At 41.6% G+C, this 26,790-nt stretch overlaps 1 protein-coding gene across 1 annotated transcript in view; it reads right to left on the bottom strand.

The window, feature by feature from the left end:
• Nucleotides 1–26,790, bottom strand: part of FRAS1 (Fraser extracellular matrix complex subunit 1) — a 423,467-nt gene that overhangs the window by 157,902 nt on the left and 238,775 nt on the right. The window contains exons 21-23 of the mRNA XM_077770550.1: nt 7,271–7,423; nt 6,875–7,021; nt 1,171–1,317 (exon numbers count right to left, since the gene is read on the bottom strand). Coding sequence (XP_077626676.1) covers nt 1,171–1,317; nt 6,875–7,021; nt 7,271–7,423 — 447 coding nt within the window. The remainder of the gene's footprint in view (nt 1–1,170; nt 1,318–6,874; nt 7,022–7,270; nt 7,424–26,790) is intronic.

Genomic DNA, 26,790 nt, shown 5'->3' with positions numbered 1-26,790 from the left:
TGGTTCGTGAGTTTGAGCCCCATGTCAGGCTCTGTGCGGACAGCTCAGAGCCTGGAGCCTACTGCAGATTCTGTATCTCCCTCTCTCTCTGTCCCTTCCCGCTCTCTCTTTCTCTCTCTCTCAAAAATAAATAAATATTAGGGCCTCCAGGTGACTCAGTTGGTTAAGCATTTGACTTCACCTCAGGTCATGATCTCACAATTCATGAGTTTGAGCCCCATATTGAGCTCTGTGCTGACAGTTCAGAGCGTAGAGCTTGCTTCACATTCTGTGTCTCCTGGATAAAGAACCATCTATCATCCTAATGGTCACCGAAAGAAAGCCAGGGTGGCCATACTTTTATCAGACAATCTAGATTTTAAAATAAATAACAAGAGATGAAGAAGGGCATTATAACATTTCATCCTAACGGCAGAATACACATTCTTCTGGAGTAGAAATGGAATATTCTACTAGATCACCTCCTGGGACACAAATCAGCCCTCAATAAGTACAAAAAGATCCAGATCATACCATGCATGTTTTTAGACCACAATGCTATAAAACTCGAAATCAACCACAAGAAAAAAAATTGGAAAGACAACAAATTCTTGGAGTAGGAACATACTACTACAGATTCTGTGTGTCCCTCTCTCTCTTTGCCCCTCCCCCACTCACGCTCTGTCTCTGTCTCTTTCTCAAAAACAAATAAACATTAAAATAAACAAACAAGCATTAAAAAAATATATTCTTGAGAAATAAATTACATACAAGGGTGACTAGGTGGTGTAGTCAGTTAAACCACCAACTCCTGATCTCAGCTGAGGTCATGATTTCATGGTTTATGAATTTGAGACCTACATCTGGCTCTTCACTGATGGTGTGGAGCCTGGTTGGGATTCTCTCTCTCCCCTTCTCTCTCTACCCCTTCCCTGATCATGCTTGCTCCCTCTCTCTCTCTTTCAAATTAAACAAATAAACTTTAAAAAAACAAAAAAGAAAGAAATTACATACTAAGAAAAAGAAAATCACATACATACATTCATAATACATGATGACTTCTTGCTAAGACCAGAGAAAGGTCTAAACATATGACACTATTTTTCCAGTGGGGGGTGGGGGGGCGGACATCTATGGTAAAGGGAGCTCACGGAGTAAAAGAATCACTGCAAAGTTCAGGAAGAGCTTTACCTCTGCATATCTTGGTGGAGAAGTCAAGATAGTACTGTGGGGCACAGCTCTCATACTGACATTCCCCAAAGAGCAGGACCTTGTTTGGATCTCGGCAGGAGGTACAGCTGGCCTGTGAATCACAGCTTCTGCAATGTGCGCTGCATGCTGAGCAGATAGGAAAAGAAAATGACCAGATAATTACAATTGCAAATACTGAAGCACTGATCAAACCTAGACAGATGCTACAAAGGAGCAAAGTGCTGCTCCAACCTGTTATTTAATTATGGCTCATAACTCTCCCCTGTGATCAACAGAAACAGAAAATGTTACTCTTAGTTTCCAGAGAAGATAAATTATAAGCACAAGAATGGTAATTCCACATCCAACTTGCCCTGTGATGCAGCCACAGAACTTATACTTACTCCAGGACCTCTGGAATAATAGTCCAGAGATGTATTTAGATCTTACTTCTTAAGGAATCAAGCCCCCTGTAGTTCATGACGTGGATTCAGATTTTTGAATGATGTCAAGATGAAAATTAGTTATCAATTTTATTGGGAAGCTCAGGAAATCCCATATTTTAAGTCCCATAGGACTTCAAGGAGGCCTGGCTTACTGCCTCACCCATTTGTAATTCTCATCAGCTATTGAATTCAGAAATTCAGGGATGATCCCCAAATCTGGTCATGCTTCCATCTTCCCTGACTTAACAACTGGCATTTCTCCATCTCCTCAGTTGTCCACGCTAGAAACCTTAGAGGCCAGCTTGACACTCCCCTTTCATTCCTAATCCTCACACTTATTGGATCCTATTAATTCAAAGTTTCCTATGTAATTCTCAGAACTTTTTGCTTTTCTCCATATCCCCATGTACCAATACATCTAAGTCATCATCATACTCTACTGGACTAATGTCATAGCATCCTAATTGGTTTCTCCTTACTAAGTTTGACCCCCTTGCATTCTATTTTCCATGTCTCCATAAGGGCATTTTAGTTTTTTTTTAATTTATACTGCTCAGGTTTTAGAGGGCACTTTCATCTATAAATTCATATCTTTCTTCCAGTCTGGATAGTTTCCAGCCATCATTTCTGCAAATATTGATCTCCATCATTGTCTCCATGCTTTCTAGCTAGATATCTTTTTTTTTTAATTTTTGTTTTAATGTTTTATTTATTTTTAGAGAGAGAGAGATAGAGACAGCATGAGCAGGGGAGGATCAGAGAGAGAGGGAGACACAGAATCCAAAGACAGGCTCCAGACTCTGAGCTAGCTGTCAGCACAGAGCCCAGCGCAGGGCTCGAACCCACAAACGGTGAGATCATGACCTGAGCTGAAGTCGGACACTTAACCGACTGAGCCACCAGGCGTCCCTCTACCTAGATATCTTAATACACATACTTTAATCCTCTCAATATAATCTCTAAATCTCTTGTCTTTAACTCTTATTCATTCTTCAGTGGCTTCTTCAAGAAGGCCTTCCCTGACTCTCCAGTCTAAAGCAAGTCTCCCTGTCACTGCTCTTATAGCACCTCAGACATTTCATTCCTGTCATACATAATAATTTTCATTTAAGCAATTATTTACCTTCTGCATCCTTTAAGCTAGAAGCTTCACGCAAGCAAAGAGTAGGTTTGTTTTGGTACTTCCAATAGTGCCCAGCTAGGTCATCTTTCATATTATGGGTGTTCAATAAACATGTACACATAAATGAAAGAAACCAGATATTGTAATTATATATATTCAAGCACTACCATCTCTGCCTCATTCTGAAATTTTCTCTTAAGTACCTATCAGAGGACAATTCTAGACAACCATGTGAGTTTCAGGTCTAAAGAATATCAAAGTGTGTGGCACAGTGCAGGAAAATTACCTCCTGGTAAAAAAAAAAAAAAATGAAGTCCTCTCGTTTCACCTATGAGAAATGTCACTGATATAAAATATTCATTAGAATATGTAGATTGGTAATTAAAGGTCCTAGAAAAATTCTAGACTGGATTTTCAAACAGATGGTTTGAGAATAATTAGAAAAGAATATTTTAATTTTTGGAAACTTATATGAAATTAAATTTCCATCTCTCTTTTTTAATTTGGATAGAATTTTTACACACGGTATATCTTAATTTTGGCAAAGGTTTTGACAAAAATCTCAACAATAAGCCTGTGAATACAAAAGTGAAGGGCGAACTAGTAGTTTTAGGTGGATTTGAAGATGGTTGAAATGCATACTCAAAAAGTTATCAGTAAATCTTTGCAATTAGTAAAATGTCTTTAGTAGAATATTATGATGAAATCTTAATTTTTTACTCAATCAGTATTTTTATTAATAACTTTAATAAAAACAAAGAAATCATGCTAATGATACTCAAATATGCCACATACACCTAATAGTCAAATTTCTCCAGAACAATTCAAAATCAGTTTTAGCTAGCTGAAGCAATAAACTAAAAGGAGTCAGATGGAATAAACAAAACTGTAAGTCCTACATTTATTATCTTTAATCAATTGCACAGATAAAGGAAACAGGAGAACTGTTTAGACAGTAGTCCCTATAAAAAATGATCTAAGAATTTTAGTTCATTAAAAGCCTATTAAAGGTGTGATATGGTTACTAAAGAAACTAACTCAATCTTAAACTACAGAGCCTAAATGCTAGCTGGACCCCACTTCTTGGCACAGAGCTGCAAAATGAAGCCCAAATGCACTTCCCCAGCTTAGAGTTACAGGACGGTTCCCTGTTCTGATAGGTGAGAGCTTCTTGTAATTTACTTCCTCAAGCACCTATACACCTTCTTATTCTTGAATCCCTCTATGCAGTCTTTCATTCCCCCTTGGTACCTCAAAGTATAACTCAGCATCTCTACTGGCTTCTGAAAGAAATGGATTCGTGCATTTTGAAATTCTAGAAAACTATATGGAGATTTGGAAGGATGCAGCAGTATCACACCGAGGATCAGGGAGCTTCTGCCATGTCTATCTGAACCCTGCTTCCTCTTTCATCGAACCCCTCATCTCTTACCAAGGCAATGCACAAATGACCTTGTCCTATTCAGAGCAGTTCTGCACATACCAAAGCCCCTTGGGTTTTCAGCTTCCATCTCCAAAGGAATGTGGGTAAGGAGCATTTTCTCTGTCTTAGGATATTCAGACCACACATGGTATTAGTCATGTTGGTGTGATCACATCTAGAGTCCCTGGTACAGTTCTCTGAGGTCCTGGACTCCAGAAAGTGCCAAGAGGACAGTGACGATGGTGATAAGTGGACCAGAAACCAGTGAGGGAAGCAGAGATGTACATTAATAATCACTCATGAAGGAGGAAGGGACCTCACAGCTCATGAAATCTACTCTCCTTCTTAAACAGGCTTGTTTTCTACCACAGCTCTGAGAGAGAATCATCCACTGCTGTTCCAATACTCTGCTGGCTCTAGTTTTGCCTGGAGCAGCAAAGTGCAAGTGGGAAATGACAGCTAATTTCAAACTTTGGAAGGTAATCTGTGAATGGGGAAGGGAGCTTATTCTATACCACTGCAGAGGGGAGCATCAGAAGGCTGATGAGAAAGAACAGTTAGACAACTAAACAACTACCACCCCCTGCAATGGACCTGGTGTCCTTCCTCATCAGTAGAAGTCTGTGAGGGGGAGTGAAACGGAATCTCTGCATTGGGTACAAGGTTGCTTCTGGCCACCCAGGAGGAGGCCACCTCCTCACCTCTAAAGTACTATAGCTTCAAGTGCTGAGAGCCTCATTTATCATTTCTTTTTTAAAGTTCCTGCCTCAACTGATCATCCTTGAATTTTAGAGCTCAGTGTGTAATTTCTAAACCTCTCTATAACCCAAATCCAGACAGTTCTCCAGCTCCTACTTTCTTCTATTAATGCCTCCCCTTAACACCGGTTAAATTTCCTTAAAAGCCCTTCCCCGCACAATTTCTAAAATTGTCAGGCCTATAATTGTCTATAATGATGAGCATTAGAAAGGAATATTGTTGATTTTTTTTTACATACTAGAAGCTCAAATATCCCAACTTAAGGGCATGCTTCATTCAATCTTTGAAAGAATGAAACTTAAGCTTTACCAAAGGTCTAAAGCTGAGAGGTTCTTGATTTAACTGAAACAGTCTATGAAATCTTATTTACATGGTAGCATAGAAAATGCATTTGTGCAGAAATCACCTTGCACCGAGGAAAAAAGCTTCTCAGAAAGAAATATTTCAATGCCACATTTTTTGTCATCTATGTCCCACACAAAAGATTCCGTTTTTTCTTTCGAACTTTTATTTCTATGATTCCACTGCTGTGAAGAGCCTCATCAATCTCAGTCACTATTTCTCCACCAACACTCTCCTCGCTCTTGAACAGAACATGCAAGTATTTCATTCATGTTTCTTGTGTTAGAGAATCTATGGATACTGGTAGGCAGTTGATATATACTGAGCAAAGTTTTTGTTATAAAAGCAAAGACATTTTTCATGGGTCCAAAAAGAGTCTTTTTTATCTCTGTTGCCTCAACAGATGATGCAAAATGGTGAGTTCCACACAAATTCATTTCAAATGTATTTCAAATGCAAATTCTTGCAAGCATCTCAGTGAACTAATAGTAGTAATTATCTTTCTATCTATAAAATATAAATATCTTAAACTGCTTGATTTGCCTCTCATTCTGGAGAATGATGATGGTGATGATGATGATAATGATGACAATAATAGCTCATCTGTACTGAAAGCTGTTCTCTGCTAAGGTCCATGCCAAGTGCAAGAACATTAGATGTAGGTACCACTGTAATCCCCCTTTGACAGAAAGGGAAACTGAGGCCTAGAAGTTAATTCAGTTGCTCATGGGCACAGAGCTAGTAAGTGGTAGGTAGGTCTTGAACTTCAGTCACATGAGTCCAGAGCCCACCTTTCTAACCACCAGTCTGTAATTCCCTCAATATGGTACTTCTAGGACATAAAATTGAAATACCAGCACTGTATTTGTTAGCTGTCATTTTCAAAAAGAAAAAGTATAACAAAATTTTTTTGCAAATGTCATTTTAGTGATTGAAATACAGTAAGCTACCTCAGTGTATCTCAAAAACTGTTCCTTCATCTGTGAAGGATTTCCTGATTTCTTTTCTACTCCAATTTGCCCTTTCCCTAATTTATCCTAACTCTTCGTTTGTGCCTGACATAGGTAATTAATCATATTTTGACTTATTTGAGAAATAAGATATCTACACAAGTAACTCTCATGCAAGACAAAATAACTACTGTTTGAGCAGAAACCGAATGGTTTGTGGTGTGTCAAGTCTTGCACATTGTCAATATTCAACAAATACATACAGAAAACAAACTAAAAACAGACAAATTCTTAGGTCACTGATTGGGTACCAGAGCGAGTTCCACGCTCTGCTCAGGATCTTGTAATTGAATTGCTGAGAGAAACTACGAGGATAAAATAGACCAATACTTTTATTTTAAAAATGAGGTAACTAGAGAACAGAGAAGCTAGATGGGTGGCCTCAGATCACACAGCTGGTCCTTGCAGAGACCCCTAGCTCAGGACCTTCCAGTTAGGCCGATGTCTGAGTTATAGCCTACTAATGGCATCCATACACCTTTGTAGCTTCACCTTCTTTTTCAAAATAAAGGCTCTCAAGTGGGAATATGGATGCAAGAACTTCATATTTCCTGCAGTGACTCCTGACGAGCAGGAGAGGAGACAAAGTTTTAAAACCTACGCTGACAAACACGGCCGTCATCGAGATAGTGCCCGGGGAAGCAGGCAGTAGTGCAGGTGCCAAGGTGGGACAGCACGAGGTTGGCATCACAGGAGGTGCAGGAGAAGGGTCCTGTGCCCCGGCAGGTTCTACAGGAGGAGTGACATTCTGCAGAGTGAAAAGAGACACAAAGAGAATCTATGAAGTCAAACTCCTTTCCAAAGCAGCAGTCTGGGAAGCATTAGTTAAAGCCCCAGCTGAGAGCTGGTCTGGTTTACTGTCCCACAGCGTGCTTCCTGCCTTCTCTCTCTCTCTCTCTCTCTCTCTCAAATTCAAGTTCAAATCTTCTCCACTACTGCCCCAAAGAGGGAGAAACTCGTGAGGCACCACCAGCCCTTGTGTCCAGCACTTACTCACTTTTACAAGCTCCTCTCTCTGCGTAGAATCCAGAAGGGCAATCAGGAACACAGTGGTCCCCCAGCAGCAGGTGCCGGGCATTCTGGCAGCTCAGGCAGATGCTCCCGGTGTTGTGGAGGTCGGCTGCACAGTGCTGGCACAGAGGATGGCAGTCTGGAGAGGGCAGGGGAGCACACAGAAGGGACAGGCAGCATGAACACAAGGTCTCATTACCACACCCAAGGGCAGAAGGGATCGCAATGACCCTCGCTGCAGCACAGAAAGCGAGAGAAGAGCCCGAAGGCAGCATACATCAGGAAAGCAGACGCTTGGGACCTATACAAATTGTGTGTTTGAGGTTTTTAGCAAATGGGCAGGCCCAGTACGGCTATTCAGTTGTCATCCCTTTTCAACTGAATGACTTTCAAGAACTGGGGCAGCGTGTGATAGATCCTTGCTCGGAGTACAGAGAGAACTGTCAGACTAACAGGAATAGTACCGTCAATATCACCAACATTTCCCCCAAGGGCACTGCCAACTCTGGCTCAGCGTGCCCCCCATTCTTAGTGCTCCTGAGCTGGGCACAGCCCCCTCCACAAGCTGCCTTCTCAAGAATTTGGTCATCTAGAGTCTGTATACCCATCTTAGGTGTTGATATGGAGGGGCTGGGGTTCGTAGAAAACTGGGTTGAGTCCGTAGAAAACTTTAGTCTTCAAATGGAAAGTTACAAGGAGGAGCTACGAGTTGAATAGTTATTTTAATGACCCAATATATAATTCACAGAAGCCCTGCTGTACAAGTTGTGATTAAGGCTCTAAGACAAAGCATCTGGCACGGCCAGCGTGGTCTCTCATTCTCGCCTATATCATAGTCATCCTTTAATTAATGAACCTGATGTATTCAGCTCCCATTATTGGTGAACATGCCCTCTGCCTCGTTCTAGGTGGAATCACCCTTCAAGTCCTGTTTACCATCGTCCAGCCCAAAGGCGGAGGAAAACCCACAAATCTTGAATTACCCACCAAAGTGAAAAAGGAGTAAAGGCCAAGTAAATGGAAGGTTAGACCTCTAACCACAGGCTTTTCTCTCTATCCCTGAAGGACTCAAAGCACTGTCTGCACTTGCTAATGCACTACTCAGGGACATGATGTCTTGTTAGGCTCAGTCTTACAGATAGAGACTGTGATCTCGAGCAATGTTTAGATTAAAAACTCATTCCCAGTGATGGGGCTCCTGATGGCTCAGTCAGTTGAGAATCCAACTCTTGATTTCAGCTCAGGCCATGATCTCACAGTTTGTGAGATCGAGCCCCATGTCAGTCTCTGCCCTGTCAGCAAGAAGTGTGCTTGGGATTCTCTCTCTCTCTCTCTCTCTCTCTCTCTCTCTCCCCCCTTCTCCTATGCATGTGTACACAACTCTCTCTCTCTAAATAAACATAAAAAAAAAATCAGTCAATGAAATAGATGGCCTGACCCCTGTTTAAACAGGTCTTTTTTTCTATACCTTCAGTGACACACTTAATTGCTGACCAGCTGAGATGGGTTCCCCACAGAAGAAACAGGTCTCAGCTCCATATCTGCACCCACTAATTGCCACAAGAAGCCATTTGGGGACCTGCCACAGCCATTCCAGAAGTTGAGCCCAAAGTGTCCTCTCCAAAATGCTGACTCTTCTGGGCATGCCAACTAATAGCCCCTGACCCTTCCCTGAACTTTGGGAGTTTCGAATTACAAGCAGCCTTTTCCCCATATTAGGAACAATTTTGTCTTCTAAGAGCCAAATTATCCCTCATCATAGACCTTTGGTAAATTATAAAGGAAGTGATGATTATATCAAGGGAAATACAAGGCTACTTCCCCCTCGTTCAGTGTATGGTTTCCACACAATGGTCTCTTTTTCCTGTGCCCTCCTCACAGTGCCAGGAGCAAAAGGGGGGGGGGGGTTTCCAAAGGGCTTCAAAAGTTACTGGAGCAAATGGAGGTGACTGGGTTTGACAATTACCTGAATGAGCAGGTGCCTGCTAGGGCTGGAAACCCGAGAAACATTACTGATCCAAGGCTCAATTATTTGAAAAGTCACGGCCTCGTCCTCTCTCAAGCCAGCACTTACCGAGAGTTCTGGGCTCAGGCATGCATTCGCAAGATATGCAGGTGTTTAGTGGTCTAAAAACTAGTTGCATCTAACTGAGGTTTTCTCTGGTGTGCAATTAGAGGAATGAAAAAGAATAATCACCAAGGATGCTTTGAAGAGAAAGTAAGAAGATCTCTGGAGTACTTTGTGGGTACAGTAAATATTTATGAATTTGTCTGATCGTGGGGATCTCTAGAAGCTGTTGAAATGAGTGTAATATGCATTAATTACTTCTCAAGGAAGCCAGAGCTAGGCTATGGATGCTCCTTCCCATTCTCACGGCAACTGCTTGTAAACCCTTGCTCCTGGCTCCAGGCACCACTCCCAGCCTGCCCACCCTTCCACCTCCTCCCAGATTATCTTACCTTCTACTTCATTCAGCCCATCAAGTATGAGCACTTTGGAGTCTTTCCTGTGAGCCTCAAAACATCTTTCTTTACCCATTTTTATTTCATTTCTTCTCTTTGCAGAGGATAAAATGGCTAATTCTTCCAACCACACCCTTGATTCAGTTTTCACCATTATTAGAACATTATTTCAGCATTATTCCATCTTTACCCCACCTCTCTTCACTCACCTTGACCTCAACCTCTGAACAGCCTCTGCATCACCTAACCCTCCAAAGCTTGTCTCCATAACCACACCTCAGTCTCTTGCCTTCCCTTCCCCATCCAACATCCCTGCCTCCCTAACCCCTCAGCTCCCTGGGATCTGCTTAGCCTCCATGAAAGTGCTGTGGTATTGCCTTGAAAAGGTCTCTGACCACCTCTTTATGACCAAGTCTAACAGCTTCCTTTCATTTCTAACCCTCCCGAGGTCTCTGTAACACAGGACACTCCCAGCCACCCTCCTCCTTGACCACCTATTCTGCTTTAGTATGCTTTATCCTGGTGCTCTTCATGGCCAGGACCTTGTTCTCTGCCTCTGACTGCCTGATAAATGTAGGGATACCTCCCCACCCTCAACTTCTGCCATCCCCTAATCAAGTCTCATTCTCTAGGGACACCTGGGTGGCTCAATCAGTTAAGCATCCAACTTCGGCTCAGGTCATGGTCTCATAGCTCATGAGTTCGAGCCCTACATCGGGCTTTGTGCTAACAGTTCAGAGCCTGGAGCCTGCTTCGGATTATGTCTCCCTTTCTCTCTGCCTCTTTCCTGCTCACACTCTGTCTCTTTCTCTAAAAAATAAATAAACATTGAAAAAAACTTTTTTAAAAAATCTCATTCTTTGGAGATCCTAAACTACACATAGCTGTTTGCATCATGTTTTGGTACATAGCTACTAGAAGCCGGTGGAAAGGGCTCAAGAGTCCAAAATCATTCCAAAATCACTCAAGGCCTCTGCCTCTGTTCATGGCTCCATGTTAAGCCTGAAGAGGGCATCAGATCAATTGACAGACATACCACATTGCATTCTGGAGTAAGTACCCAGAGCAAGGAGAAATCAGCAAATGACACCTGAAAATATAAAACAATCAAATGCAGGTTGCCCAAAGCATCACATAAATGCAAGGAAGTTTAAAGTTTTCCACACACATGAGAAAGTAACTATCCGAACCTGGAAGTTGGACCCCCTCTTTTTGTTCATGACCTGTATGCATTCCTTATTCATTCATCCTTGGTTTAAAAAGTCATACTGAACACCCAATCCTATGAATAGATCCATTCCAAAACAACAAACTAAGTGATCCCATGTTAATATATTCATGCAAACCTCCCTTCCCAACTCACTTACAAGCCCATTCAGAAGAAAACTTAAATATGCTCTGAAATCCTGCTCTAAAGTCAGTCTGAAGGTTGAATGACTTTTATTAAACCAACCAGAAAAGAAAAATAAATTCCTAAAACCTGGGATATACCTCTGTCTTGAGAGGCTTGAAGTCAAAATCTCTTTATAGGAGAGACTTCTTTGGGAGAGGTCAAAATGAGTAATGATGTGCAGGGAAAGAAGCCAGAAATCAGAGCAAAAAAGTCATGAGAATTAATACCTATGTTTTGACTTACAATCTGAAAAACATAGTTCCTGAGAGCAGACTACAGAACTCAAGCGTGATAAGCTACAAGTGGCCAGTCCCACTGGGTACCACCTGTAAGCAAGGTTCAGGCTCAAGACTGGGAGCCACTGAGATCTTCTGCCCAGAAGAGGGGCTGAGTGTGGCTCAGACAAGAACTTTGAGGGTTTATTTTTCTAAATACAGTGTGATCCATAGCAGAAAATATGAAAAACATTTTTACGAAGTATAAATAAACAAAAACCGCCCTAAGTAGCCCTTTCAGAGTAAATAACTACTAACATTGACATATTTCTCTTAGTTCTTTTTCTATATTAGTTTTACATACACAGCTCATTACATAGATGAGCTTATATTAAATGTTGTCATTTAATATATTTTTTTAAACTCAATACCATCAGCATTTCCACATGTCATTAGGAACTCTTTGTAAATATCATTTTAGGGACTGCATAATATCCTAGCTTTAAATAAATAAACTGGAAATTTACCATTTTTCTTACATAAGTGACCCTTGAAAAACCAAGGATTAGGGGCACTGACCCCTGCACAAAGATCTGTGTACAACTTTCAACTCCCCAAAAACTTAACTACTAATAGCCTACTATTGACTGGAAGCCTTAAATAGGTGACTGTAATAACTTAGTCAATTAACAAATATTCTGCATGTTATATGCATTACATACTGTATTTTTATAATAAAGTAAGCTCAAGAAAAGAAAATGTAAAGAAAATCATAAAAAATGGGGAGCCCGGGTGACTCAGCTGGGTAAGCATCTGCCTTTAGCTCCAGTCATGATCTCATGGTTCGTGGATTCGAGCCCCACATTGGGCTCTCTGTTGTCAGCACAGAGCCTCCTTCCCATTCTCTGTTTCCCTCTCTAACTGCCTCTCCCCCACTAGCTCTCTTTCTATCTCAAAAAAGAAATAAATTAAAAAAAAAAAGAAAATCATAAGAAAAAATATATTTACAGTACTGTACTGTATTTATACAACAGCAACAAAAGTCCACGTATAAGTGGACCCATAGAGTTCAAACCTGTGTTGTTCAAGAGTCAACTATATTTGAATGTTTACTTCCAATTTGTCCATTTTCATAATGAAGGCCCTGATAAGAACTTTGTGCATTTTAAATTAGTTCCCAAAAGCATTGTCAAGGATGCAATTCATCTTATTATTACAGCTTATATTTATTGAGCTCTGAATATATATCAAGTACTTGTGGTATTATTATCCCCATTTTAAACATGAGGAAATGGAGACTCAAAGGTTAAGTCACTTGCTCACGCATGTCATCTTCACACTGAATCCAAAGCATGTACTTTTAACCACTATAGGCATGAAAAAAAAATGTAAAATTCTTAATAGGTATTAAAAATTCTATTCCAGAAAGTTTGTGTCATTTACATTTCCAAGAGCCACTCATGAGACTATTCCATCATAACTCTGCCTGCACTAAGGAACTGAACAACCTTAAAACAATCTTAGTTAATTTCGTTGGTGAAAACTGCTGTTACATCATTGTTTTCATTTATATTTCTTTTATTGTAAGTGAGGCTGAGCATTAAAAAAATCTTTCTTTCAAACAATAAAATGTTTAAATGCCTTCTATAGGATGGAACTTTCAGTATGGTGGGAAGAAAAACAACCCTGGATATATAATTATAATTGAGTGTGAAATATGTGTAATCAAACAATAATTTGAGATATCAACCAATGAGTTCTTTTCTCATTCACTGTAAGTAACCACCCCCATTGAACCAGAAAGCATGGACCATCATGAGCTTCCAGAGAAAGCTTTCAGAATCAAATCTACAAAGATACCAAATTCTCAGAGCCCAGAGAACAGATGAAAGATGGACGAAAAAAAACGAAACTTGAATGTGCATTGGAGCTAACAGACCCAGGCCCTCCACCGCCTAACAACCCCTGTACTCTCCACTTCTGTACCCCAGCCCAGAAAAATGCTTCAATCTGGAGAGGAAGAAGGGGCAGAGGCAGGAAGACCATCCACTTTGCCCTTGCCTTCCCCTCCCATGGGACAGGTTGGAGGCAGTCAAGTGGAATATTCAAGAACCCAACAGTAAAGTCGACTTAGGCTGTGCTTCTTGCCTTAAGGAGGGTTTTCTCCAATTGAGACCTGTGTCAGATGGCAGTAGAGATGATGACACAGCAGGATGAACAATGATAGAATGTATGGAAGACACTGAGATGCAAGACTGCCAGAAGGTTGTTAAGAACATTTCATAAAATGCTAACAGGGTCAGTACCAGAGTGCTGAAGAAATCTGCAACAGGGGTCACAACTCAGTTCAGGAGATGGGGAAGGCCTCTTAGAGAAAGTGCAGCCATGAGCCCCGGGTGAGGATTAGCTGTAAGAGATGATGGGCAGGGTGAGAGGGTTTGGCAAGGGCCCCAAGAAGAGGAAAAACTTAGGCCAAAACCCAGCAGCCCAACAGAACAGGATGCCTTCAAGGAAACAAGACAAGTTCAATATGGCTGGATCTTGAAGAACATACAAAAGAACCACTTAGGACCTAGTTGTATCAGTTTTAGAAAACCAGGTAAGTTATGGAAAGGAGCATGCATTTTATCCCAAAGGCAATCGGGAATGGGTGTATGCATGTGCGTGTGCGTGTGCGTGTGTGTGTGTGTATTCATTACCAGTCTATTTACAGAGGTCTCTGTGTCTTCTATTACAGATTTAAATGAGAAATTGTTGTATGAAAGGTAACTAGTATTGAGAAAGACATGAGAATGATAGCAAAAAACCAACAATTCAAGAAAACTCAGACATACAGTACCTCTCAATATGGACCTTGCTAGGGGGAGGGAGCAGGGTCCCTGCTGTTCTTTCACCTCCTCCCCTCCATTACATCTAGAAGACCCTCTCTGTTAATGACATCCCAGGGCTGAACTGTTCTCATGAGGCTTATGCTGGACAAGGCATATTAAGAATATAAAGAATACTATTAAGTACATGAAAGCCATCTTGACCAGGAATGAAGATTTTGGATTTCCCCTGAGAAGGAAGGCCAACATATCAGTGGTTTGTCTCTCAGGCATGCCCTGGGAAGGCCTTTCTGCAAAATGTCAGCTTCTAAAATACCTTTAAAAATTAAAACAAAGTAGAATTTGGCCAAATCAGTAGTACCTAGTAGGTAGTCCCTACCTATTTGTTGAATGAAAGAAAAAAAAAGATTATTGGGGTCAAAATACTAGCAAATTATAGGGAATTTGAAGGCTCATGAGAAGGTCAATGTGGATTGCATATCCCGGTTTTCAAAATCCACTTCAGGCCAAGAGGAAAAGGGTGCCGCTTGGCTATGTGTATGACAATTTGCAACTGCCTTGTCAGCAGAATTTGAGATAATGAAAAGAGAAATGCCTCCACAGCCAGCCAAATGTATTTTTTTTAATGTTTTATTTATTTCTAGGAGACAGAGAGAGAGAGAGACAGCGTGAGCTGGGGAGGGTCAGAGAGAGAGGGAGTCACAGACCGAAACAGGCTCCAGGCTCTGAGCTGGCAGTCAGCACAGAGCCCGACGCGGGGCTCAAACCCACGAACCACGAGATTATGACCTAAGCGAAAGTCAGACGCTTAACCAACTAAGCCACCCAGGTGCCCCCAGCCAAATGTATTAATTACACACTCTAAACACAATTAAGAGGTGGTGTGAGCCCCATCTCCAGGCACTGCAGCAGATGACCATTTGTCCCTGGAAACTACACTGACACCCATCACTTCATGTGTAGGGAAATCTATAGGCACATTTTCTAAGAATTAAGCTGATTTGGAGGCAATTCTTGCATTCTTCCTAGTAGGTGGTGACCATCTGAGAAATCCTAATTCAGATCCTTGCTGGACCCACACTGTAGGAACACAACTATTGTCAGTAATTGTGTCCTCAAAATGGCAGCCGTATTCTCAGAAAGGCCAACAAACCACAGAGTGAGTTCTCCTAAAATCCTCCTCACCCCACCTTCCCTGCCCATTCTTCTCCCTGCAGGTGACATTTGGAACAATTTCACAGGATTCACTAGAGGAAGTTTATACTGTCACAGCTTAATTTGAACCAGGGCTGCAGTTACTGTAATAGAGGAATGGAGTTTCCAACCCACCAATCTAGCAGCCTCTGTAAGGATTAACATCCCATCCTAAAAGCCCCATCTGTGAGGTAAGGCATTTGCATCTGACCTTGCTGTCTGTAATCAAAAAAGGAGGCTAACCTCAAATATGTCTAAATGGTGAGTGTACCCATTAATTGCTTAAAAGCAGCGCCTATTCCAGAGGCCGTCTCTCCGGGTCCTAGCAGTGCTACTCAGTAAGTAAATCCTTATTTGTCACGATTTCAATTACAGCGAAGAGTCTTTAAATATAAGACTCATTAAGGGTGACAAAGAAAGAAAAGAGACCCAGGATACATTTATGCATGGCCTGTTTTGGATTACTGGTATAGAATAAGCATGTAGTACGGGGGAGGGCAGATGGAATTCCAGTTGTTTGTATGTGTGCCTGCTTGCTAACGAACCCAGTGAATGAGCACTTTAAACAAATTAATGAACACATTGCAAAGGAGACTGGAAAGGGAGTATTAGCTCGGGCTGAAATAAATACATTTCTTGTTTTTTAAGCAAGCAGAGGGTTCCATTTGTTCCCTAAATACGCACAGCATGCAGACATGCTAAAAATTTAAATAGATAAAAAATAATATTTTGACTCAGCAGCTGCAATATCCTCTAATATGTCACCCTGCAGCTGTAAGGAAATTACATGTGGTCATCACTGTGTGATGCTTTCTTCAAATCACAAAGGCTCTGCTTCGAGGATCAGTGAGGATTACCCACAATCATGATGGATGGAAGCACACGGCAGTGAAATGACTTATTTCACATCTTTGGAGCGAAGTCAAAAAAGCTTGAAGATATTAAAGTAAATGTGTACTGTCAAAGCAATGGCTTTGGATGTTGGTTTTATGGGGCAGTGACTCCTTAGCTGATAAATAATGACCTATAAAGACAAATTTAGACACACAGTGAGTTTTTAATAATGTCCTGTCAGTCGATTAGGTTCTTAATGCAACCACATTAAATGGTTTTGGAAGCAGTTAAAATAATCAGCACTAGTGGCTGTTCCTCATCGGGCGAAAAAGAAATGATTTCTTGCCAGAACTTGGGGCCCTTAAAGTGCATACAGAATTTGAATTCTGATGCCACCTTTAAAATTGACAAGGTACTACTTGCGAGACAGTACAGAAGAAATCCACAAAATAACATACAGATGGTGGAAGGGAAAAAAACACCCTCTCTCCCTCTGATTGCTTGTCCTAGCCCTCCCGTGAGTGAGCTCTTATAAACCCCATGTTCTTTTTGTAGCAGCGAGAGGCAGTACCAGATGGACGAGCACAGCTCTCTGCTCAGTTCTGTTTCCAGTTCTTGCTGCCAACAAGGGGTCATAAGCACCACTCCTCCGTGTATGATGATGCCTCCTACCTAGCCTTCCAAAAGCTCATGCTTTGCTTTTGGTTTACCTCCCCAACAGGAAAACATTCACTTCAATGAATATTTATGGAATGTGAGTTGGGTGTGAGGCACTGTGGAAGTTACCTCAGGAGACAGAGCATTGAGTCAGATGCCGCATCTTCCCTCGAGATGCTCACGACAGGGTCTACTTTAGGAAAGCCACACCTGAAATTCAATAGGTGTCTAAGGAGGAACAGAGAATATTTTATCCATGGAGAATAAGAGGGACTTGAACTTGTTGAGATGTGGCAGTGATTGGAATGTAGAATAGGGCAGGGGGCAATCAGGGTAACTCACTGTTTTTGAATTACTCTGATTGAAAAATCAGTAGTGGGTGGACAAGAAATTCAGCAGATGGAAGAAATGGACCTGGTAGATTAAGGGAAATGATGATGAGTAGTTTCCTGTGGAGCTTTTGAGTATGGTGTTCCTGTGGAGTAGATGTCCAGGAGATAGACATGTAAAAATGAAGCCTGGAGATGGCCATCATGTGTGTGCTTGACATGGGCTCTGAGGAGAAAATAAGAATGAAGACTGGATTGAGGCTGGGAGAGATGCTGTGGTCCCAGAGGAAAGGGGGTGGAGGAGGGGTGGAGAGAGGGTAGGAAGGGAAGGACATGAGTAAAATGAAGAGGAAATGACTGACTGGAAAGACCAGCTCACAACGGGGATGCACAGACAGGCTCCAGGTCCCAGATGGAGGAGCCAGGGTGAGGGGGGCTCCTTTCTCAGAGAAAGTAAGGAAAAAGAAGCATCTAAAAGAAGATGCAGGGACACTTGAGGAGAAGAGGTGAGGAAGTTTTTTGCTGTTGTTTTTATCAGATTATGTTATTCTTCTGAAGGAGAAAGAAAGCAGAGATGTAAAATGATCTGGGAGAAATCGGAGTTGAGGTAAAGTGGGGACAGTGCACAAGGAAAGACCATGGTGGGCAGGATGACAAAACACCAAAGGGAGCTCTAAATAGTGCAGCTGCTGAGAAGCAGAGAAGGTCTTAATGGAACTAGATTAGGCTGGTGACATGTGCTCAGCTGTGTGCTCTTTGATGTGGCACTGTTTCGATGCCAAGCTCTACTACTTCCTGGCTGTGAAACACTGACTAAATTGGTAATGTCCCTAATCTCAGTCTCCTATAAAATGGAGAGGCTACTAATCACAGGACTGACCTCCAAGGGTTCCAGTCAGGATTAAATGAGATAATACACCAGAGGACCTGACACACAGTAAATGCTCAATAAATATTGGCCACTATTAATTTTTTTTATTTTTTTATGTTTATTTAGTTTTTGAGAAAGAGAGAGAAACAGAGCAACAGAGCATGAGGGGGGAAGGACAGAGAGACAGAGGGAGACAGAGACTCTGAAGCAGGCTCCAGGTTCTGAGCCGCCAGCACAGAGCCCGACACAGGGCTCAAACTCACAGATGGTGAGATCAGGACCTGAGCCAAAGTTGGACGCTCAACCAACTGAGGCACCCAGGTGCCCCACTTAAATTTTTTTTATCTTTTTTTATTTGAGAGAGAGAGACAGAGTGTGAGGGGGGTGGGGGGCAGGGCAGACAGAGAGGGAGACACAGGATCGGAAGCAGGCTATAGGTTCTGTGCGGTCAGCACAGAGCCCAATGCAGAGCTTGAACTCACGGACCGTGAGATCCTGACCTGAACTGAAGTCGGCACTCAGCTGACTGAAGCACCCAGGTGTCTCCGTTGGCCACTAGTCTTTATCCACAGCAGGCCCAGTAAGAACTGACACTGGTACTGATGGTCATGCCTATATCTAAATCACTATTTGCCTATAGCATGTAAACCAGAGATTTATATGTGTGTAAGCAACATGGCTGAATGCAGCCTTAGCAATCCTGCTACCTTTAGTACTGAGAGGATGACGTATGGGTCTAAATTCAGTTGTGTTCTTTAAGCAAGACTGTGGCCTGTAGTTCTTATGACGACAACAGCAATCCTGACTTCATCGGGAGCCCTGCCAAGTGGAAAGTTTTTAAGTAAGGTCTGTCTGTAATTACGAAAGCCAGGTATGATATTGTTTAGTAAAAGTCACATGAAGGAGAATATACAAGTTCTTCTTCTTCTTCTTTTTTTTTTTTTTTAACTTAGAAAGGCCCCCATTTAAGCAGAGGTCATGTTCTTTTTTTTCTGGAAGGAAAAGTAAAGAAGAGAAACACCTTGAAATATTCAATCTTCCTTCAACAAAGAGTGTGGCCTCTTAAATAAAACATAAATTGGAAGAAGAGGAGAGAGACAATCATTGCAAGTTCTGGAGAGAGACTGGATATGCAATTCATAGTTCAAGCAATAGGAGACAGGGTGACAAGATGGGGAATAGGAGGAGAAGAAGATAAGGAAAATAAAGCAGCAGCGTTTCAAGAAAAAAGATACTAGAAAATTGAAAAAATATAGAGATAGAAGAATTAGAACAGATGGAATGAAGCAGGAGGTGAACAAAAAAGAGATAAGAGGCAAAAATATGGGTCACACCAAGAAGAAAGACCCTTGACATAATTGCCATCAAAGCATTAGAAGGGGATTATCATAATCATTAGGATGTCTCATGCGAGTCATGTTTTACACAGCATTTCTTGATCACCATCTATGTGCCAGTCTGTCATTGCACTGAGAATTCCCACAAAATAAGAATTCCCACCTCTACAGCAGGGTTTCTTGGGATGACCCGATGAAAAGATAAATGAGAAAATGTTTTGAAAAGTATAAAACTCCACAAACACACCAGTATTACTATTAACAATAACTTGAGAAACAGACCTAGTCCCAGCTGAAGCTTCGCATCTCGTACTTAACCTCTGATGGGCCAGGTGGTAAATCCCCCTCCATCCTGCTGGGTTAGTGCCCAGCTCCACGACAGGAAATGGCCACTCAAATTAAATAAAACAAACATAATGGAACGCCAGTTAGCTGTTAAAAATGACAATCATGTGGATTCTTCCAATATTTGCCAACACACAGAAATACATAAAAGTGATATTTAAGAGAAATGAACAAAGAAATACATAGATGCTGACTACAACTATAAAAAAATGCAATGTACTCACTGAGAAAGATTAAAGTAATGGGTGCCTGGGTGGTTCAGTCAGCTCAGGTCATGATCTCTTGGTTCACGACTTCAAGCCTTGCCTTGGGCTCTCTGCTGTCAGCACAGAGCCAGCCTCAGATCCTCTGTCCCCCGTTCTCGCTCTCTGCCCCTCCCCTCTTGCACTATCGTGCTCTCTCTCAAAAATAAACATTTAAAGGGGCGCCTGGGTGACTTAGTCGGTTAAGCGTCTGACTTTCGCTTAGGTCATGATCTCGCGATTCGTGGGTTCGGGCCCCGCATCGGGCTCTGTGCTGACTGCCAGCTCAGAGCCTGGAGCCTGTTTCAGAGTCTGTCACTCCCTCTCTCTCTGACCCTCCCCTGCTCACGCTGTCTCTCTCTCTCTCTCTCTCCTAGAAATAAATAAAACATTTTTAAAAAATTTTAAAAAAATAAACATTTAAAGTAAATGCAGAATGTGGGGCACCTGGGTGGCTCATTTGCTTGAGCATCCAACTTTGGCTCAGGTCATGATCTCAGGTTCATGCTTCATACTGGGCTTGCTGCTGTCAGCCTGTTGGCTCAAAGCCCACTTCAGATCCTCTGTCCTCTCTCCCACTGTGCTATCCCCAAAATAAATAAGTATTAAAAAATAAAGTAAATGCAGAATGATATAAATTATTAAATTTTAGTGTGCATTAAGGCTTTTCTTTAAAGTGTATGTATTTATAAGAATAGATACAATAAGAGTACATGGCAATCTAAAACGGCTTCCTTAGCATTTGAAACAGGCAGGTAAGTTCTTGCAACATTTCCCAACAATACTGTGTAAGGCAGTCTGTTATGGCAGTCCCTTTTAATCCACCTTTTAATCCACTAATCAAAAAATTATTCTTGAGTCCCTAGTGTTGTAATCAACTATATGTAGCATTGTAGAGAACAACAAAATGATTAAGCATGTAGATTTTGGAATCACACTAAATCTTGGCCCTTGGAATCACACTAAGTGGAATCACACTAAATCTTGGCCCTGTCTTCCTGCTTTTGTCATTTTGAGCAAATTACTTACCTTTCTGGGTTTCAGATTCTTCAAATGTAACATTAGTTACATCTGAAGTAACTCGATCCTCTACTTTGGAGGATCACTGTCAATATTAAATGGCAAAATGCATTCAAAGCAATTAGTACAATGCATGTCACAAAAGAAGCCCTTAGAACAGTCACCTATTATTAGACAACATGAAAAGATCACTCCTGGGGAATGTGGGCTAGTCAATGCCAAGTACGAGGTAATTGTAGAAACAACCAGCACACCAGGAATTACAATGTGGGTGATGCCAAGAGGAAGCTGGTCCTAGAAAGGAAGGAATCTGAGCCAGACCATGGGGAATAAATGGGTAGGATTTTGATGATCAAAATAAGGTAGTAACAGCTACATGTTTGTAGTGTGTGCCTCTCCCCTTCCTTTCAGCTTGTAGTGGCAGAAGCAGGGCAAGATGTAGGGCAGTGCCAATGCACCTGCCCCACACGCGGAAGCTGGTGTCAAACAAGATCTGGCTCTCACCTCTGGCTTCAAGCCACCGCGCGTGGAGGCAGAGAGCCGGCACACTGGCTCACACAAGGCTCCTTCCCAGCTCCTTAATTACGTTCCACTTGAACTCGGGTTTCTGTTGCTCAGTGTTGGAGTTGTATCAGCTTATTCCAAAACAAGCATTTGTTGCTCTTTTACTTTGTACATTTTAACTTTTTCACCATTTTTTAGGGCCTCATCTTTCAGAAACGATGACAATAAATGCGGAAAATCATGGAAGGGACTCAAAAGTTTTTCTTTTTATGATTTGGAAGAAAGATGTTAACACCAGGCTTTCTAATCAGTCCACAAATGGCTTCACCCCAGTTCAGAGAGCAAATACTTCTCAGATCCAACACTGAAAAATGATTACTGACTGCTCTCCGGTGCTCTTTGACAAGCAACACAGTGGCAAACCTGAGCCTCCTTGGTGACCCTCTGCTTGCCCAGAGGACAGACAGAAGAAGGAAAGAAGAGTGAAAGGAATGGGAGAAGGAAGGAGAGAAAGGCAATCTATAATCTCAGTATTGGTTCATTATTTCACTTTACCTTTAGGGAGTGCCAATAAATTGTCAAATATGTTTAAATCATTGCAGGGCTTCTCAAAGACTGTTCTGCAAAAACACTCATTAGCTCTGAAAGGCTGTAACAAATAAAGGGGAGGGGTCTTCAATGAAATGCATGAGAAATGATGTCCAGTCTCCTTCATCTTAGAGATTCACAATATATGTCTGCTTGTTTAAGTTTCTAAGAAATGCTGCAATAAAGAAAGGTGCTTAACTTTATTCAACTGAGAGTTTCCCAAATGTATTTAGCCAGAAGTCTTTTTTTGCATATGATACCTATTTACCATTGCTTAAAATGTGAGTCCCACGAAATACAATACGAAAATGCTCAGAATAATATTTCTTTACTGACACTTGTCTTCTTTTGCTTACATTCTGGCATAGGTTCATAGAGAAAACAAGCGAGCATTTAAAAAAAAAGTACTGCATAAGCAAAATGTAACCCCCCAGAATTACACAGCCCTAACAAATCAGCTGTTTACAATTTCCCAGGTTTCCCCCTCTACAGATTATTCTCAGTATTATCTCCTCTTCTACGTAAGCACTCAAAAGTACAGCCATCCCATCAGGCATCCCACAAAACCCATGGCATTTTTTACAGCTTCTGCATTTGGATATTTTCACCATCTTCTATGAACAGAGAAAAGGTTTTAGCTGAGAAAGACAAATGGAGAAGGCACCTCAGGCTTTGGAATTTGGAGAGAATATTGTTTAGATGTGCGTAAAATGTAAATAACAACAACAAAAATCTATGATGAAAAAGCCTGATGGTCCATAGCAATGAACCATGCCTGCTGCAATTTGTCCACTCTTGCCTCTCACTTTAGTTCATGTATCTTTGTTGAAAACCTTCAGCCCTGGCCTAAATCTCACAAACTATATATTTGCTTTGATAAGCTTGGAGAGAAAAAAAATCCCCACACATATGACATCTCCATATGTGATAACACATTGAGGTTTTTGGACCCGTTCCCAGGATGTGTTTATTCTTGTCTGTGTGATAGATTAGACGTAATTTTCTTTCTTAAACAGCTAAGTGCAATTAAGAGGTCTCTGATGATGATCTTAGGTACAGCTCAGATAGAGAATAAATCCTGTGAGTAAACCCTACCACCCTGCCAAGCTCACACATGATAGAGGGAACAGACAGGGTTCTTCTCCAGGGGCTAGAATTTCCCAAGGACGACAAACATGCATTTCACTGACGGCACTGCATGGGGAGGATTATCTTCTGCTAAGTCTATCATCACAGGGCTCTTCCTAACACTTATCTAAAATGAGTTTAGATAAAAGCCATTGAAATGTTCCAGAGGTAAACTATGACCTGACTAAAGCCACACTTGAGTTAAAAATATGTTCTAGGAATTTAGGTTCAGGGTAAAATAAAAATAGCAGATGAATTTCTAGTGGCTACAGGAAGAAACCAGTGTTCTTTTAAACCTTTGACCTCCTCATAGACTGCTACCCCTAGATGTCCAACGATCACCCCAAATTCAGTCTGTCCAGTTCAAACCCATGGTCTTCCATTTCTGGCCCTTAGTAAATGGTGAGTAAATACACTCTTCAAATGTATTTGCCCAGAAACCTTGAAAATCATCCCCCAAATTCGCTCTCCCTTAATCTTCAGGACTGAGACATTGCCAGCTTCTGCTGCTTCTATTAGGTTGAACCATACAAACTTGCCACTATTTGATCATTCGTGCACAGAAAACAGTAATCTCACACAGGTCGACCTAATATATAATTAATTCTTCCTTCTCTTCATCCCCTCAACAATTTTCTCATTAAAGGGCTTCCTCTCTGATCTGACTTCTTACAACTACCCTTTAAGGTCCTTCTGCCCCAGTCTTGTGTTCTACACAATCTTCAGTGGTTCTTTCTCTTCACAGAAATGCAATCACGACTTACCCCTTCCTAAAAACCTCCAAGAGACCCCCCACAGCCTTGATGACAAAGTATATTCTCCTTAAACATAACATACACGGCCTTGTTGACTGGCGCTGTTTCTTTCTGTGTCGGGTACCATGACTCCCACACTCAGGGCTGACATTCTGCTTAATTCTTTGTTGGTGCACAAATAGATCATGGTCATTGGCTCATTTTCTGGAATGTTCTCTCCTCCAAATCTTCAAACCCCTTTAATTCTTACTCATCTTTCAAAGTCATCTTAGTTACGATATGCTCTGGAAAGCCTTCACTACCCACCCTCCCCCAAACCCAGTGGGGGTTAGAGTCCTGCCCCCCAGGTTTGCCTCCTGTCCACAGCAACATCATATACAAACATATGCCCTTCGTCCACTATGCTGTACTTTTCCTGAATACAAGCACCTTATCTTATTCATGTGGGCATCCCCAGGGCCCAGCACAGTGCCTGGCACGGAATGTGTGTTTAAGAAAATGTTTAATGAAGCTGTAAGTGAAAGAATTCATTACAGTGCTACAGAGAGAAGTGTGAGGAGTTTGGAAAGGTCATATATTTATTGAAAAAGTAAACTTTGGGGTCAGTGCATTCCTTTAAAAGATCAACAACTGAAATTACTGATCAAATTTTTCTGTAACAAATACTGACACACCAGTGTCTATTCAACAAAGGATTTCTAAGCATCACACAATGGTTATCTTCCTGAAAAACCTTCACTTACTATACTCAATTCCTAAGACAGACAAGGTTTGTCCCATCCAGCACATTTTAGCGGGAAGTGTTCTTCCAAGGCTGAGGATTTCCAGAGTCATTTAAGCTAGATTCTTTATGCTAACGGTCCCCTATTAGCCTTAAAAAATTAATGTGACTCCTAATCACCTAATTTACTATCAAAGAGGGCTCTGGACATTGGGACATTGGAGAGAACAGAGCTCATTAAAAATTAAATTTTTCCAACTTCCTTATATAAACATTTACTTATAAAATATGCCCCAGCATAAAATTTTTAGGGTCCACATAGAGAATAGGTTGGAAATAGAAAAGCCATCATGAAGGTCCACCCTTCTAACTCCTCTCTCTGACTATAATCTCTCCTTGCTCTAGTTCATCTTCCATAGCTTGTAGGTGTCCTGCCCATATCACACCCTTAGTCAAGGCACAGTCTTCTCCCAAACTCTCATGGCTCCATTGACCACAAGATTCAGTTCAAACTTTCTGGCCTAGAACTCTGGGTTCTCTAGACCTGGTTCCAACTTAAATTTTTCAATCGTTTCAGCTAATATGCCTTAATACAAACCATGCTTTTCAGCCCGGTGGGACCACTCACTGGCCACAAACCGCCCACATGTTCCACCCTCTGGCCCATCTCCTGGGGAACCATACCCAGAAATCCTGCCTACCCTCCCTCTGTCTAACTAATCCTAGTTAAAATTCAGGAAGAATTTTAGGTTCTCCCTTCCCTACAACGCTTTTTGTATCTGAACTCCTACAACCCATATTGCCAGTTGGTGCTATCCATAAGATGCTTTATACTATTTGTCAACTGCCAATTGTGTTTTGATTCATCTCCTTAAGTAGCATGCAAGATCTCTGTGTCCCCTCAAATGGCAACTCAGCACCTTGTGGGTTCTATGGGAATACTTACTAATGTACTGAAACCATGAGAACCTCTTAGTTCTCATAATAGACATTCTTTTGTATCCTAAAGTAAGAAGCGATTGCTGAACTCAAGCTCACAACTATACTAACAGTCAGCCCCTGCGTCTCCAGATTCCTCTTCAAAGGTAGGCACTGATGCTTCCTATCTGCCCACTTCCCAAGTCAGCCGGGCCTACAGTTGCCAGTATTGGCAAGAGGCTCACCCTCTCCAACTGTGGGGTATCTCATGAGTCTCAAGCCTGGATTCTCCAAGCTTCCACTTTTCATTGCCCCTAAAATGTCTGCAGTCTTTACAACCGAGTTTTCCCCTGAATCCCAGCATTTTTTGGCTGTAGCCCTGCTCTTGACAGTTCAGTCTTCCTAGGGTATAAACTATGAACCCCACTGTCTAGCCATCAGCTAAGGTCATGTGCAAAAAGGAATGGATCACCCAGGACCACGGCACTACCAGCCACACTTGGAGGGCTGTCATTGACGTGCTGTGCCCCCACCCCCCAAAATGGACAGCTGGGCTCTGTGCTGGGCATGGAGGCTACTTAAAGAAAAAAAAAAAAGGTCTCTCCATATTTGTCCTTTGTCATCAGATGAAGAGCTCCTTTTTTGCTGTCTCAGACTGAATGTGTTTGCTCCATACTATATGATCTAGACCACTGACCACACCTCATATAGCTGCCCAAAGACAAGTCCAACAGGCAGATTAACCTCTGCAGCATGCATCTGACCAGATCCTAGCCTTTTAACCTTTCCCAGAGGCATCTCAGAATGCTTCCAATCAAGCCAGTCAGAGCTGTGACCAAAGCTGTTGCAGGCAAATCTCTTCAAGTTTCGCCTACAATTTGGAGAAATATGTAATAACCCACTAGTCTATACATTCCTCTCTCTAGACCATAAATTCTTTGAGGGCATAGCCATTGTCTCATTCACCTTTCCTTTTTTCTTTCTTTTCTTTTCTGTGTTCTGAGCATCTGGCCATGAGTAGACACTAAAGATATTTGTTTTATGAATGGATGGGTGAACCCTAAACACAGTATGGCTTCTTCATCATTACCCAAATTCCGGGCTACTTTCCTAATATACAACTTTTTAAAATCTGAGTTCTAAAATGAGGAGGAAAAAAAATCC

This window comes from Crocuta crocuta, unplaced genomic scaffold (genome assembly GCF_008692635.1).
Source record: "Crocuta crocuta isolate KB4526 unplaced genomic scaffold, BGI_CrCroc_1.0 scaffold236, whole genome shotgun sequence".
NCBI classification, from domain to species: Eukaryota; Metazoa; Chordata; class Mammalia; order Carnivora; family Hyaenidae; genus Crocuta; species Crocuta crocuta.
This window is presented reverse-complemented; position numbering and strand designations above follow the sequence as displayed.